Genomic DNA, 17,175 nt, shown 5'->3' with positions numbered 1-17,175 from the left:
ATGAAACCGCGACCCAGGGTGGTGGGGTGGGGGATGCCTGCCCCTGAGCGTGGGCGTGCCTCAGATGGAATAAATGAAACCGCGACCCAGGGTGGTGGGGTGGGGGATGCCTGCCCCTGAGCGTGGGCGTGCCTCAGATGGAATAAATGAAACCGCGACCCAGGGTGGTGGGGTGGGGGATGCCTGCCCCTGAGCGTGGGCGTGCCTCAGATGGAATAAATGAAACCGCGACCCAGGGTGGTGGGGTGGGGGATGCCTGCCCCTGAGCGTGGGCGTGCCTCAGATGGAATAAATGAAACCGCGACCCAGGGTGGTGGGGTGGGGGATGCCTGCCCCTGAGCGTGGGCGTGCCTCAGATGGAATAAATGAAACCGCGACCCAGGGTGGTGGGGTGGGGGATGCCTGCCCCTGAGCGTGGGCGTGCCTCAGATGGAATAAATGAAACCGCGACCCAGGGTGGTGGGGTGGGGGATGCCTGCCCCTGAGCGTGGGCGTGCCTCAGATGGAATAAATGAAACCGCGACCCAGGGTGGTGGGGTGGGGGATGCCTGCCCCTGAGCGTGGGCGTGCCTCAGATGGAATAAATGAAACCGCGACCCAGGGTGGTGGGGTGGGGGATGCCTGCCCCTGAGCGTGGGCGTGCCTCAGATGGAATAAATGAAACCGCGACCCAGGGTGGTGGGGTGGGGGATGCCTGCCCCTGAGCGTGGGCGTGCCTCAGATGGAATAAATGAAACCGCGACCCAGGGTGGTGGGGTGGGGGATGCCTGCCCCTGAGCGTGGGCGTGCCTCAGATGGAATAAATGAAACCGCGACCCAGGGTGGTGGGGTGGGGGATGCCTGCCCCTGAGCGTGGGCGTGCCTCAGATGGAATAAATGAAACCGCGACCCAGGGTGGTGGGGTGGGGGATGCCTGCCCCTGAGCGTGGGCGTGCCTCAGATGGAATAAATGAAACCGCGACCCAGGGTGGTGGGGTGGGGGATGCCTGCCCCTGAGCGTGGGCGTGCCTCAGATGGAATAAATGAAACCGCGACCCAGGGTGGTGGGGTGGGGGATGCCTGCCCCTGAGCGTGGGCGTGCCTCAGATGGAATAAATGAAACCGCGACCCAGGGTGGTGGGGTGGGGGATGCCTGCCCCTGAGCGTGGGCGTGCCTCAGATGGAATAAATGAAACCGCGACCCAGGGTGGTGGGGTGGGGGATGCCTGCCCCTGAGCGTGGGCGTGCCTCAGATGGAATAAATGAAACCGCGACCCAGGGTGGTGGGGTGGGGGATGCCTGCCCCTGAGCGTGGGCGTGCCTCAGATGGAATAAATGAAACCGCGACCCAGGGTGGTGGGGTGGGGGATGCCTGCCCCTGAGCGTGGGCGTGCCTCAGATGGAATAAATGAAACCGCGACCCAGGGTGGTGGGGTGGGGGATGCCTGCCCCTGAGCGTGGGCGTGCCTCAGATGGAATAAATGAAACCGCGACCCAGGGTGGTGGGGTGGGGGATGCCTGCCCCTGAGCGTGGGCGTGCCTCAGATGGAATAAATGAAACCGCGACCCAGGGTGGTGGGGTGGGGGATGCCTGCCCCTGAGCGTGGGCGTGCCTCAGATGGAATAAATGAAACCGCGACCCAGGGTGGTGGGGTGGGGGATGCCTGCCCCTGAGCGTGGGCGTGCCTCAGATGGAATAAATGAAACCGCGACCCAGGGTGGTGGGGTGGGGGATGCCTGCCCCTGAGCGTGGGCGTGCCTCAGATGGAATAAATGAAACCGCGACCCAGGGTGGTGGGGTGGGGGATGCCTGCCCCTGAGCGTGGGCGTGCCTCAGATGGAATAAATGAAACCGCGACCCAGGGTGGTGGGGTGGGGGATGCCTGCCCCTGAGCGTGGGCGTGCCTCAGATGGAATAAATGAAACCGCGACCCAGGGTGGTGGGGTGGGGGATGCCTGCCCCTGAGCGTGGGCGTGCCTCAGATGGAATAAATGAAACCGCGACCCAGGGTGGTGGGGTGGGGGATGCCTGCCCCTGAGCGTGGGCGTGCCTCAGATGGAATAAATGAAACCGCGACCCAGGGTGGTGGGGTGGGGGATGCCTGCCCCTGAGCGTGGGCGTGCCTCAGATGGAATAAATGAAACCGCGACCCAGGGTGGTGGGGTGGGGGATGCCTGCCCCTGAGCGTGGGCGTGCCTCAGATGGAATAAATGAAACCGCGACCCAGGGTGGTGGGGTGGGGGATGCCTGCCCCTGAGCGTGGGCGTGCCTCAGATGGAATAAATGAAACCGCGACCCAGGGTGGTGGGGTGGGGGATGCCTGCCCCTGAGCGTGGGCGTGCCTCAGATGGAATAAATGAAACCGCGACCCAGGGTGGTGGGGTGGGGGATGCCTGCCCCTGAGCGTGGGCGTGCCTCAGATGGAATAAATGAAACCGCGACCCAGGGTGGTGGGGTGGGGGATGCCTGCCCCTGAGCGTGGGCGTGCCTCAGATGGAATAAATGAAACCGCGACCCAGGGTGGTGGGGTGGGGGATGCCTGCCCCTGAGCGTGGGCGTGCCTCAGATGGAATAAATGAAACCGCGACCCAGGGTGGTGGGGTGGGGGATGCCTGCCCCTGAGCGTGGGCGTGCCTCAGATGGAATAAATGAAACCGCGACCCAGGGTGGTGGGGTGGGGGATGCCTGCCCCTGAGCGTGGGCGTGCCTCAGATGGAATAAATGAAACCGCGACCCAGGGTGGTGGGGTGGGGGATGCCTGCCCCTGAGCGTGGGCGTGCCTCAGATGGAATAAATGAAACCGCGACCCAGGGTGGTGGGGTGGGGGATGCCTGCCCCTGAGCGTGGGCGTGCCTCAGATGGAATAAATGAAACCGCGACCCAGGGTGGTGGGGTGGGGGATGCCTGCCCCTGAGCGTGGGCGTGCCTCAGATGGAATAAATGAAACCGCGACCCAGGGTGGTGGGGTGGGGGATGCCTGCCCCTGAGCGTGGGCGTGCCTCAGATGGAATAAATGAAACCGCGACCCAGGGTGGTGGGGTGGGGGATGCCTGCCCCTGAGCGTGGGCGTGCCTCAGATGGAATAAATGAAACCGCGACCCAGGGTGGTGGGGTGGGGGATGCCTGCCCCTGAGCGTGGGCGTGCCTCAGATGGAATAAATGAAACCGCGACCCAGGGTGGTGGGGTGGGGGATGCCTGCCCCTGAGCGTGGGCGTGCCTCAGATGGAATAAATGAAACCGCGACCCAGGGTGGTGGGGTGGGGGATGCCTGCCCCTGAGCGTGGGCGTGCCTCAGATGGAATAAATGAAACCGCGACCCAGGGTGGTGGGGTGGGGGATGCCTGCCCCTGAGCGTGGGCGTGCCTCAGATGGAATAAATGAAACCGCGACCCAGGGTGGTGGGGTGGGGGATGCCTGCCCCTGAGCGTGGGCGTGCCTCAGATGGAATAAATGAAACCGCGACCCAGGGTGGTGGGGTGGGGGATGCCTGCCCCTGAGCGTGGGCGTGCCTCAGATGGAATAAATGAAACCGCGACCCAGGGTGGTGGGGTGGGGGATGCCTGCCCCTGAGCGTGGGCGTGCCTCAGATGGAATAAATGAAACCGCGACCCAGGGTGGTGGGGTGGGGGATGCCTGCCCCTGAGCGTGGGCGTGCCTCAGATGGAATAAATGAAACCGCGACCCAGGGTGGTGGGGTGGGGGATGCCTGCCCCTGAGCGTGGGCGTGCCTCAGATGGAATAAATGAAACCGCGACCCAGGGTGGTGGGGTGGGGGATGCCTGCCCCTGAGCGTGGGCGTGCCTCAGATGGAATAAATGAAACCGCGACCCAGGGTGGTGGGGTGGGGGATGCCTGCCCCTGAGCGTGGGCGTGCCTCAGATGGAATAAATGAAACCGCGACCCAGGGTGGTGGGGTGGGGGATGCCTGCCCCTGAGCGTGGGCGTGCCTCAGATGGAATAAATGAAACCGCGACCCAGGGTGGTGGGGTGGGGGATGCCTGCCCCTGAGCGTGGGCGTGCCTCAGATGGAATAAATGAAACCGCGACCCAGGGTGGTGGGGTGGGGGATGCCTGCCCCTGAGCGTGGGCGTGCCTCAGATGGAATAAATGAAACCGCGACCCAGGGTGGTGGGGTGGGGGATGCCTGCCCCTGAGCGTGGGCGTGCCTCAGATGGAATAAATGAAACCGCGACCCAGGGTGGTGGGGTGGGGGATGCCTGCCCCTGAGCGTGGGCGTGCCTCAGATGGAATAAATGAAACCGCGACCCAGGGTGGTGGGGTGGGGGATGCCTGCCCCTGAGCGTGGGCGTGCCTCAGATGGAATAAATGAAACCGCGACCCAGGGTGGTGGGGTGGGGGATGCCTGCCCCTGAGCGTGGGCGTGCCTCAGATGGAATAAATGAAACCGCGACCCAGGGTGGTGGGGTGGGGGATGCCTGCCCCTGAGCGTGGGCGTGCCTCAGATGGAATAAATGAAACCGCGACCCAGGGTGGTGGGGTGGGGGATGCCTGCCCCTGAGCGTGGGCGTGCCTCAGATGGAATAAATGAAACCGCGACCCAGGGTGGTGGGGTGGGGGATGCCTGCCCCTGAGCGTGGGCGTGCCTCAGATGGAATAAATGAAACCGCGACCCAGGGTGGTGGGGTGGGGGATGCCTGCCCCTGAGCGTGGGCGTGCCTCAGATGGAATAAATGAAACCGCGACCCAGGGTGGTGGGGTGGGGGATGCCTGCCCCTGAGCGTGGGCGTGCCTCAGATGGAATAAATGAAACCGCGACCCAGGGTGGTGGGGTGGGGGATGCCTGCCCCTGAGCGTGGGCGTGCCTCAGATGGAATAAATGAAACCGCGACCCAGGGTGGTGGGGTGGGGGATGCCTGCCCCTGAGCGTGGGCGTGCCTCAGATGGAATAAATGAAACCGCGACCCAGGGTGGTGGGGTGGGGGATGCCTGCCCCTGAGCGTGGGCGTGCCTCAGATGGAATAAATGAAACCGCGACCCAGGGTGGTGGGGTGGGGGATGCCTGCCCCTGAGCGTGGGCGTGCCTCAGATGGAATAAATGAAACCGCGACCCAGGGTGGTGGGGTGGGGGATGCCTGCCCCTGAGCGTGGGCGTGCCTCAGATGGAATAAATGAAACCGCGACCCAGGGTGGTGGGGTGGGGGATGCCTGCCCCTGAGCGTGGGCGTGCCTCAGATGGAATAAATGAAACCGCGACCCAGGGTGGTGGGGTGGGGGATGCCTGCCCCTGAGCGTGGGCGTGCCTCAGATGGAATAAATGAAACCGCGACCCAGGGTGGTGGGGTGGGGGATGCCTGCCCCTGAGCGTGGGCGTGCCTCAGATGGAATAAATGAAACCGCGACCCAGGGTGGTGGGGTGGGGGATGCCTGCCCCTGAGCGTGGGCGTGCCTCAGATGGAATAAATGAAACCGCGACCCAGGGTGGTGGGGTGGGGGATGCCTGCCCCTGAGCGTGGGCGTGCCTCAGATGGAATAAATGAAACCGCGACCCAGGGTGGTGGGGTGGGGGATGCCTGCCCCTGAGCGTGGGCGTGCCTCAGATGGAATAAATGAAACCGCGACCCAGGGTGGTGGGGTGGGGGATGCCTGCCCCTGAGCGTGGGCGTGCCTCAGATGGAATAAATGAAACCGCGACCCAGGGTGGTGGGGTGGGGGATGCCTGCCCCTGAGCGTGGGCGTGCCTCAGATGGAATAAATGAAACCGCGACCCAGGGTGGTGGGGTGGGGGATGCCTGCCCCTGAGCGTGGGCGTGCCTCAGATGGAATAAATGAAACCGCGACCCAGGGTGGTGGGGTGGGGGATGCCTGCCCCTGAGCGTGGGCGTGCCTCAGATGGAATAAATGAAACCGCGACCCAGGGTGGTGGGGTGGGGGATGCCTGCCCCTGAGCGTGGGCGTGCCTCAGATGGAATAAATGAAACCGCGACCCAGGGTGGTGGGGTGGGGGATGCCTGCCCCTGAGCGTGGGCGTGCCTCAGATGGAATAAATGAAACCGCGACCCAGGGTGGTGGGGTGGGGGATGCCTGCCCCTGAGCGTGGGCGTGCCTCAGATGGAATAAATGAAACCGCGACCCAGGGTGGTGGGGTGGGGGATGCCTGCCCCTGAGCGTGGGCGTGCCTCAGATGGAATAAATGAAACCGCGACCCAGGGTGGTGGGGTGGGGGATGCCTGCCCCTGAGCGTGGGCGTGCCTCAGATGGAATAAATGAAACCGCGACCCAGGGTGGTGGGGTGGGGGATGCCTGCCCCTGAGCGTGGGCGTGCCTCAGATGGAATAAATGAAACCGCGACCCAGGGTGGTGGGGTGGGGGATGCCTGCCCCTGAGCGTGGGCGTGCCTCAGATGGAATAAATGAAACCGCGACCCAGGGTGGTGGGGTGGGGGATGCCTGCCCCTGAGCGTGGGCGTGCCTCAGATGGAATAAATGAAACCGCGACCCAGGGTGGTGGGGTGGGGGATGCCTGCCCCTGAGCGTGGGCGTGCCTCAGATGGAATAAATGAAACCGCGACCCAGGGTGGTGGGGTGGGGGATGCCTGCCCCTGAGCGTGGGCGTGCCTCAGATGGAATAAATGAAACCGCGACCCAGGGTGGTGGGGTGGGGGATGCCTGCCCCTGAGCGTGGGCGTGCCTCAGATGGAATAAATGAAACCGCGACCCAGGGTGGTGGGGTGGGGGATGCCTGCCCCTGAGCGTGGGCGTGCCTCAGATGGAATAAATGAAACCGCGACCCAGGGTGGTGGGGTGGGGGATGCCTGCCCCTGAGCGTGGGCGTGCCTCAGATGGAATAAATGAAACCGCGACCCAGGGTGGTGGGGTGGGGGATGCCTGCCCCTGAGCGTGGGCGTGCCTCAGATGGAATAAATGAAACCGCGACCCAGGGTGGTGGGGTGGGGGATGCCTGCCCCTGAGCGTGGGCGTGCCTCAGATGGAATAAATGAAACCGCGACCCAGGGTGGTGGGGTGGGGGATGCCTGCCCCTGAGCGTGGGCGTGCCTCAGATGGAATAAATGAAACCGCGACCCAGGGTGGTGGGGTGGGGGATGCCTGCCCCTGAGCGTGGGCGTGCCTCAGATGGAATAAATGAAACCGCGACCCAGGGTGGTGGGGTGGGGGATGCCTGCCCCTGAGCGTGGGCGTGCCTCAGATGGAATAAATGAAACCGCGACCCAGGGTGGTGGGGTGGGGGATGCCTGCCCCTGAGCGTGGGCGTGCCTCAGATGGAATAAATGAAACCGCGACCCAGGGTGGTGGGGTGGGGGATGCCTGCCCCTGAGCGTGGGCGTGCCTCAGATGGAATAAATGAAACCGCGACCCAGGGTGGTGGGGTGGGGGATGCCTGCCCCTGAGCGTGGGCGTGCCTCAGATGGAATAAATGAAACCGCGACCCAGGGTGGTGGGGTGGGGGATGCCTGCCCCTGAGCGTGGGCGTGCCTCAGATGGAATAAATGAAACCGCGACCCAGGGTGGTGGGGTGGGGGATGCCTGCCCCTGAGCGTGGGCGTGCCTCAGATGGAATAAATGAAACCGCGACCCAGGGTGGTGGGGTGGGGGATGCCTGCCCCTGAGCGTGGGCGTGCCTCAGATGGAATAAATGAAACCGCGACCCAGGGTGGTGGGGTGGGGGATGCCTGCCCCTGAGCGTGGGCGTGCCTCAGATGGAATAAATGAAACCGCGACCCAGGGTGGTGGGGTGGGGGATGCCTGCCCCTGAGCGTGGGCGTGCCTCAGATGGAATAAATGAAACCGCGACCCAGGGTGGTGGGGTGGGGGATGCCTGCCCCTGAGCGTGGGCGTGCCTCAGATGGAATAAATGAAACCGCGACCCAGGGTGGTGGGGTGGGGGATGCCTGCCCCTGAGCGTGGGCGTGCCTCAGATGGAATAAATGAAACCGCGACCCAGGGTGGTGGGGGATATACTATCAGAGTCTATCTCATAAACTAGAAACAAATTCAAAAGGCAATTTCATACAAAAATCTTGAGTGACTTCAGCAGCAAAAACATGTCTGATTGTGTATGAATGTTTTGTTTTGTTTTGTTGTTGTTGTTGTTTTTTTTTTTTATACGAATGCCTTTACATTTATTTGAATCAGATGGTATAGTTGTAGCCCACTCTGACTGAGCTGTGATTTAATTGGTTAAAAGTTGATAAGACAACCCTCTCTCTCCGCCTCTCTGGGCCGCCGGTGTTGCAGCTCTACAGTCCGGGTGAAAGAGAGACGGGGGGGGGGGGCTTTTTTTTTTTTATAGGCTGGAGCGGTTCATCGACCAGCGCTACACTGCAGGTCGCGGCAGGACAGAGGAACAGCGGGCTGCCAGCGAGGTCAGTGACTGATTTGACAGCTCGGTTTTGTTTTGTTTTATTTATTTATTTATTCCCAAACCAATCTTCCATTAGTTAAAGTTAGCTGAGCTAGCTGGGTTACCCGCCCTTAAAACTAACCTTACTTCCCTATGAAGCAACTGAGGAATCTCACCTTCTTGTTAATGTCGCAGAGTGAAGCGTCTTACCAGAAGTTATGATTCGTTTAGGAGGAACCCGAAGACCGTTTGTTATTTGCTGGAGTAATGTTGGCAAGTAGTATTAGTTCCTCGTCTGGGGTAAAGTTCATCAACCATAAACTGGAGGAAGTGACAGCTGCTGTGTAGTAAGGTTAAAAGAGTGCGCCCCCTTCTGAGGCAAGAAGCAGCTAAAATGGGATTTCTGCGGCCTGATCCCAGGTGGAAATCTTCCTCTGAGCAGAGTTATCACATTATACATCAACCATGCAAGAAGGCTGCTGCTGTTATATCCTGTTTTTTTGTTTTTTTTTCGCTCCACATGGGACTCATTCTTCAGAAACTGGGCATCTTTTCAGTGACTGGCAACGCACAGCATTTTATATTAGGTGTCTTTGATTAATGTCATATTGTGCTCAGGCACTGGCTGCCAACCCTTTTTTTTTTTTTAGCTTTGGAAATGAAGCAGTCTCCTGTGTCGACATGACCTGCAAGCACCTTGACCAAGGAGAGATTTTTACGCTCTTGGATTGTTTTGTTTGAGGGAATTTTAGAGGCCTCAAGAAATAAAGTATCTGATGTTTCACAAAAAGAAAAACCCAAAACTCATTTTCGTTTGCCTTTCTTTCCCTTTAATCATCACATGACCACTAAGATTCATCCTGGATGCCCTTAGCATCTTTGTGTCTGTCTGTCTGTTGGATCATGGACAGCTGTAGTCTCTCACTCGTAGTCATTTATCTGCTGTTTCAGTCCCAGATGACAAGTGTCTCAATAGTTTCCTGGAGATACACCAAGCTTGTCCATTAATATCAGAGGTCACATACTGTTTCAGCTCCAGAGGGAGCGTGGTGGCTTTGCCTTTTCTGAAAGGGGTTGATGTGGCTCAACAGTGTGAGGGATGTGCCAAATAATCTGACAACACAGGAAGAAGGCAGCTAGTCTTTTTTATGAGTGTCTTGCTGGAATCACAGATGATGGTTTCTGAACATCTAAAACAGCTCGGCAGTGTTACGCAACGGCCTTCCTCACAATATGTACTGTGGCTCTCAAAATTATCTCAGGTTCATCTCACACTTGATATCAGGGAGCGTAGTGTCAGACTTTGGTTTGTAATAAAGTCAGCGGAGATCTCATCAACTGCTTCTCAGAAAAACACGTTGCTCAACAAAGCTGTTGCAACAAAATGCAATTGCAATCACACAGAGCCCTGTGAAATCGCCTGGAACCGGAGAGGTCATGAAAACATCAGCAAGGGTTTTTTATATTCATTTTGACATCTACAAGAACATGTGCAATGAATAACAGTAAATCTATATGAAGGTCATCCATGGTAGGAACCTGAGTGTATTTTGTTGGATATAAGGCTCGCTCCTCTGTCAGCAGGTCCTCCTGTCAGGTGGATGTGTAGCCTAATCTGCCCGAGCATTTACTGCTGGCTGACAGCAGGTTACAGCTGGTTGGACACAGTCCTGATGCTACTGCTGCATATTTCTCCTCTAGTATGATCACAGAGGTCATGTACTCTTTGACACATCTGCCCTATAGATCAGATCAAGCATGTCAAACGCTTGTTAACAGTGCTGTAGTGAAGACAGGTGGGTGGGAGTCCACCTCTGTCTCTCTTCACCATCTGGTAGAACACAGACAGATGCTGTCCACATGTTGGGAGCACCAGAAGGAGAAGATCTTGCTGTGGGTGGCGGGTGGGGGTCCTTTCATATCTGCTAACCTGCCTCTTCACTTCCCTTACCTGCATCTCTTTGTTGTGTTTTTGATTACTTTTGATTACTTTCATTATATTTCTGCCAGTTACTTCCCAGATTTATGATTATATTGCAGTGCAATTTTTGAATCAATGTTAAGTCCCTGCAAAACAGACATTCATATCTGGTTGTTTTATCCATAAATAGATTCTCTCTTGATGACAGTATAAATCAGTATTGTGATATATATTACATTAGAACTGAAACTAAGAGCAGTTTAGTGGATTGACTGCAGATTATGTTGATAATTGATTAGCTGTTAAAGTCATCTAAGCAAAAAATTTTTGGGGTTTGGACTGTTCTGCAGACGTCCACTTGGACTCTGAGAAACTAGGATAGCCTTTTTTTTTTTTTACTATTACTGACATTTTAGAGTCTAAATAATTCATTGATCTGTCAAGAAAATAATCACCAAATGACGGAAATTACAGTTCCGGTGTTACATTACACTCACTTTACTATGATAGAGGAGTTTTTCCATATCGGCCGCTCCTAGAAGACACACGTCAAATGGGCGGTGGGGGAACAGTTAGTATCACATCACTCATCATGAACAGAGTTGGGCTTATTCTAATTTTAAAGTTGCATTTAATATCTCCTCATGACTTCAAGAAGAATATAAATTGGACATATAAATGGACAATTGGCTGAATAAGTTATTGTATTTTACTGTTTTCTGTGGCCCAATTAAGTGTGATATCTAGTTTTAATTTAAGGCGACTTCATTGTATTGTATTGTATTACTGTAATAGGGTAGTTTTTTTTAAGTTAAAGCAGTATTTCAGTTGAGTAATTCTTTTGGCCTAGTTTTCATTTTAAAGCAGTATTTTACATTGGTAGAGATGCAGCATTGCTTAATATTTCACTGGGGAGTTTTCACTTGATATAAATGATATCCGAGGTCCATGTGAGCTTGTGAGCAATCGATCTCCAGCATTAGTGCCCCGTGGGTTCACAGTTCTTACCATTATTCATGGTTTTTTCTGACTCTGTACTATAATTTCAAATTAGACCAGCTTTTGTATCTCCACAATTCTTTCCCTTAATTGATCATTTCTGTATTCATTACATGTTGTATTCATAATTACAGAGATTTTAATATAAAAGCAAGCATTACCTTGAGGTGCCAGTGTAGTTTCAGGGTGCTGTTCTCACTGAACTGAAGAAATAGGCCTTGTCTTATTTCTGTTTCACTTCTACCAAACGCTGGCCATTAATCTCTCTTTTCATGAATAAGTTCTAGATTTTGTTTACCCACTGAACTTAATACTTTTTCAAGATGCTCCATAGTTTAAAAAAAAAAGCAACAAGAAAAATCAAAATTCCAAATGTACCATTATCCAATTTCTTACTTTAAACTTTGACATAGTGACTTGAACTGTTTACTCGTCTGCACCATTTTATTTTTTTAAGTGCAGTTTCTTCCTCGTTGCATCATAGTGTTAACAAATGAATTTAACATGGTTGAGTTACCTCTCTGCCTATATTACACTGTCAGTACAGCACAGGACAGCAATTCCATTTCCAAATTCATGAAGCTTTACTTCTGTGCAAGATAAAGTATATCAGCCATTTAAACAACGAATATCAGAGAAGAAGATGGATTTCATCATGCATACCAAGCAGTGTGGGGTGAATCTCTGTTTCTGGCACTCTATATTCCTTGTCAGAGATTGAATCCAGCAGTCACAATGGCAGACAGGGGGAAGACTAATGAGAGTGGAGCTGCAGCAGCAGAACCAGCTAATGGAGACCAGCAGGTGAGGAGCACTGTGACCCAAATCGACACCTATTACTAAACTGAGGCATATTATGATCTCATTTGGTGCTTAGAATCCCCCCATTTTGATAAGCTACTGTGGGGAATCAATCATTATTCCTAACAGAACACTTAAACTCTTTACAAAAATGATGAAAATGAATTCTACAGAGACGGGATTGTATTTCATAATTTTTATGTCTTTTCAATGACAGTAATGGTTGCTGTTTTGTTTTTTTTCTTCTTCTTCCCTAGAATGTTGTTTCCAGAGTGACCAACTTGCCCTTGGTCAGTTCAGCTTGTGAGGTGGTTTCCAGCGCCTACAGTAGCACCAAAGATAACGTGCCCTTGCTGAAGGGAGTGATGAATGCAGCAGAAAGTGGGGCCCGAACCCTGGGAGCAGCTGCAGCCACCAGGTCCAAGCCTCTTTTGGACATTATAGAACCACAGCGTAAGTTGTTCTGTGAAAAATATGATGTAATATGTGTGCAATGACAGCATTGCACTACTATAAAAGAATGTCAGGTCCACTTGTTACCTCTGGGTTATAATACAAACTATGAATATAATGGGTTTCTTCTTCTGAGAACAGAATTTGCAGATCGTTTACTTGAGGTTTCACATAAATCATTAAAAGCCTTTCAGTTCCTACTGTACAGTAAACATGAAACTGTTTTAATGACTGTTCTTGTTATTTGGTATATCACTCATCTCTGACACATTTAGCAGAGGATTCTTGTAACATTTAATTCCTCTAAAATCTCAAGAAAATTCCTGTTTTGGTGTGCACTTGTTTCAGTTGCCACAGTAAATGAGTATGCCTTGAAAGGACTGGAAAAGATGGAAGAGAAGCTGCCCATTCTTCACCAACCAGCAGACAAGGTCGGCTATAATGCAGGCAAAGAATACATTTCAGATCCTCTTTTGCATAGTTTGCTGTGGCTCATGCTTCTTTTCTCCTCTCCTTTTTACTGTCTATCAGGATTGATTCTTTATTCTGTTATCCATTATTAGGCTAAGCCTTTTCCCTTTTTATAACTTGTGATAACCTACACATTAATGAGACACCTAAAAACATAGCTCCTGTCATTAACTAGCTTTCTAAATCAGTCCAGAAGTTGTATTACACTCCAGGTAACCATAGCAACAATGTTTACACTTCACAATATGTGAGCAGTTTCTCTCACCTCTTAGTATAAATAACCTAGCCATGGGTTAATCTGCCTACAAACACAGTCTCTGTTTTTTCCTTTGATACAGTATATTTATATCTGTCAATGATTAGAATAAGAGCTATATAGAAAATTCATAACAGCACCACCATCACTCTTCAAGCACGTCACATAATCTGCTGTTTTGTTTCTCAGGTGGTGTCGAACACAGTAGACATGGTGTACCAGTCGGTGGCGGGCACCAAAGATGCTGTGGTGGGGGCTGTGATGGGTGGTGTCGAGCTGACCCGGGCAGCAGTCAGCGGAGGCATCAGCACCATCATGGGCACCAGAATGGGCCAGATGGTCAGCAGTGGGATGGGCCTGGCCCTCAGCCGATCCGAGTACTGGGTTGACCAGAACCTACCACTCACTGAGAAGGAGCTGGGTCAGTAGCTGTCCTGAATGTGGAAAATGTAATCAGTCCATAAAAACCAGGGGAGGTGATAAACCCATATGTCTGCTGCTGAGGTGTAGACAGGTGTGTTTTGACAGTGGGATCAAATGAAGCTGAAACAAGGCTGCAGTTGGAATTAATTAATAAAGGATGACAAGTGGCCAGTAAACAAACAGATAATAAGGTCTTCAAGTTGTTTTTGACCATATGAAGTTGAGACATTTACATGCTTTATTGTAGATTTGATGAAAATCAGTAAGCATTCCAAATTTATTCTCTCCCGATCATAATTGAAAACATAGAGCTGTTTCACTTCAGTGCCTCGTAAATAATAAATATAAACATAAACAAAACTTTAATAGTAACAAATCACTTTCAGGTTAGATCAAGTTGTTGTACAATGTTAGTACTTGAAGTTACAGATCTATCAATCTATCTGTCAAAGTGGGAATGATTCTAAATGTTTTACATTTTTCAAAAGTGTCACTTTGTCCTTGTTCAGATTTTTGCCACGTTTTTGTTCTTCTTACATCACCCTTTTACACATTTGCTCAAAAAATAGTATTTAGTTCCACATTCCCATATGAAAAGTACATGGCAGGAAAATCCCATCTACTTTCATTTAAGCCTTAATGATGCCACAGTTTTGTTTTTAAGAAGAGCATTTAAAAGTTTCCATAATTATCTTTATATAGCTTACATTACTGCAAGCTTAATTTCATACATCATAGAGTCTAAGGATCCAAATGGTCACTGGCATTACTGCGGTTTACTTAAATGTGATTTATTCCATAATTAAAATGTGTGAATGATGGCATTAGTAGCATTTGCCATTTACTATGAGAGTCAGTAGCCAAGACTCTGTCTTTGCTTCATTGATCTATAGATCAAACAGCACATTTAATGAGACTGTCCAAATAAATTATAACTATAAAGGCAAGACGAGATGTGGTAAGATGGGGGCAGTCGTGATAAAAGTGTTCAGTTCTAACACTGCGGCTGGATCTGAACACATCAATGGCTGATGCTATTCATAGAGAGGGAGGCGGGACATTCCAGTGAACTTCCCTTCTGTTAACTTGGCCCGTGAAGCACCTACAGTTTCCAACACTCACAGCTTTGACACCTGCTACTGTGATGTCATTTTAGCATGACAACCGGCCATACTCCAATAGAGCAGTAATACTCAAAGGGCCATCCTGTTCTCTGATAATGGATATGAAAAGGATTCATCTGCAACCGTAATCAAGGCAGAAGCAAAGCACCCGTAATGGCAGTACTCGGGGGATTCGGGATTTGTTCAGTTGTTACTGTGGCAAAGACCCCTACACCCACCAAAGCAGCTTTTAACAGAGGCACGGGGAGACAGAGTTACTCTTCATATCTCTTAGCGTCCACAGGCTAATGACTGGAGGGACTGAAGCGACTCAAGTCATTTTGTCTCTCCTGAGCAGATGCTTTAGCCCTGTCAGTGTCAAGTACCCCTGCTCAGAACAGATGCTTCAGCTGGCACAGAGAAAGGGAACCAACTGAACCTCCATCCATCAGTCAAAACACGCCCTCTGGCTATTGCCACACTGAATGTATATATACTGAATTTCCTCAGTGTATTGCTCTGCATAACAGTTAAAGCTAAAAAACAAAAGGAGAGTTCAAGAATGACTGATATAGTTTCCCCTTTAAGAGTTCACACCTAAATATTTAAGGCCATATTTAAAATTCTAGATTCCCCACTACATAAAACATTTCACTTGAATATATATGAGATTAACATTTTTCTCTTTTAGCTGCTGTGGCTGAACCTGCCACCAGTGAGGTGGCTACCCCGTCGGACAGCCCCAGCTACTTTGTCCGCTTGGGGAAACTCTCTGCCAAGGTTCAGGAGCGAGCCCTACAGCAGTCCCTCGTCCGTGCAAGGCATGCCAGGGATGCCACCTATGCTGCAGTGGCTCAGATTACCAGTACTCTGGACCTACTAGAGAGTGCCCGTACCGGCCTGGGTACTGCCAGTAACCAGATAGGAGGAGCCTCAGAGCAGCTCCTGCAGCGCTGGACAGAGTGGAAGCAGAAGCAGGCTGGAGGTGGACAGACTGAGTCGGAGCCAGATGGGAGCAAAGATGAATCTGAGGTCAGGGGCTGAAGCAACTGGGAATTGAACAAATGGCTTCTAATCAGATTATCTGTGCATTTCATAGCATTTGCAGTGCATGTACTGTACATTTGTAGCATGTATACTCCAAAGTGACCTGGAATACTACTTGTGAACAAAAGAAAAGTGTGAGTGCATTTCTCTGAGAGGAACAAAAACAAAACGAGTTCTTATTTCAGGAATAGAACAGAAGTGCATTTTAGAGGCTGACATTGTATTGGAAAGCCACTACTAAATCATGTGGGTTTAGAGTGATACATTATTGTCTATACTTCTATTTATCGTTCTCTTCTGTTTTTTTATCTCCATTTTTTGTTCACAGCAGCTAGAATGGCAGGCCCTCTCCATGGTGCGTGGCCTGAGTGACCAGCTGCGCTCAGCGTGCTCGAATGTGGTTTCAAGTGCTCAAGGTCTGCCAGGTGCAGTCCAGGACCAGCTGACCAATGCGAGGCGATCAGCTGAAGAACTGCACTCCTCTCTCGGGAGCACCAGCGCTCTCACACCCCTCCTTCTGGAACGGAGCCGTCACCACCTGACCCAAGTACTAATTGCGTTACACTGTCTCTAGCGCAGCGTTTTTAGTTTGCTGCATCAGCTTAGTTAAATATGCTTGACGATTCACTCTCTTTTTTCAGTCGATCACTTAACACAATTAGTCCTTCCATTATCTTTTAATTGGTGCCTAAATAATACCCATAGAGTTTTACTGAACAGGAATTAAACAGGACAGTCCTGCATACATTACATAAACAAATATCCACTCTCTATCCACTCCACTCTATCTACTGATTCATATGCATTTAGGAAACTAGGACAGTCAAGTCTGTGTTGTATCTAGTAATGTACACAGCTATAGCCTCAATATTCCCCACCCACCATACAGCTTAGCAAACTTTTTTAGATGAAATATCTGCTTTGATTATGTCTATGACTAAGAAACTGTGTTGAAAGTAAAACTGGTATGCGCTTATTCCCAGGTTCAGCAGTCTCTGGATGGTGTCATGGAGTATCTACTAAACAACACACCTCTCAACTGGCTGGTGGGACCCTTTGCTCCTCAGATCACTGAAAAGGCTGAGGAAGACGAAGTGATGAAGCAGGCTGCTGTCCCAAAAAACTAATGTCAAGACTTTGTTATGTTTCTCCATGAGTTAAAAATCAGTGTGGTGACAGAAGACTGTGGTTTACTGTAGATGGACCATTTAAAAAAAAAAAAAAAATTAAAATTAATCTGCTTGCTTTAATGAAAGAGGCCTTAAATTCATATAATCATGTTGTCTTCATGATTCACTAAATCAGAATGTATTTTTTAATGACACTACATTTGTGATGTCAGTAGAATTTAATTACAGCTGAAGGCTCTGCACTGTTGCCTTAAAGAATTAATGAATTTGT

General features: G+C 51.6%; 1 protein-coding gene across 2 annotated transcripts; it reads left to right on the top strand.

Moving 5' to 3' along the window:
- The first annotated feature begins 8,228 nt into the window (after positions 1–8,228).
- plin3 (perilipin 3) lies at positions 8,229–17,031 on the top strand. Of its 2 annotated transcripts, none has more exons than XM_041039628.1 (8): positions 8,229–8,322; positions 11,935–12,024; positions 12,279–12,474; positions 12,823–12,905; positions 13,391–13,622; positions 15,419–15,759; positions 16,106–16,321; positions 16,758–17,031. In XM_041039628.1, exons 2-8 carry the CDS (start codon positions 11,956–11,958, stop codon positions 16,899–16,901), a joined length of 1,281 nt encoding a protein of 426 aa, XP_040895562.1. In that variant the 5' UTR covers positions 8,229–8,322; positions 11,935–11,955; the 3' UTR covers positions 16,902–17,031. The 2 variants fall into 2 exon arrangements, with proteins under 2 accessions (XP_040895562.1, XP_040895561.1); XM_041039627.1 differs by having other exon boundaries at positions 16,103–16,321.
- The last annotated feature ends 144 nt before the right edge of the window (positions 17,032–17,175 follow it).

Source organism: Toxotes jaculatrix, chromosome 6 (genome assembly GCF_017976425.1).
Source record: "Toxotes jaculatrix isolate fToxJac2 chromosome 6, fToxJac2.pri, whole genome shotgun sequence".
In the NCBI taxonomy this organism is placed as follows: Eukaryota; Metazoa; Chordata; class Actinopteri; family Toxotidae; genus Toxotes; species Toxotes jaculatrix.
The sequence above is the reverse complement of the archived record's forward strand: the minus strand, read 5'-3'. Positions and strand labels throughout refer to the sequence as shown.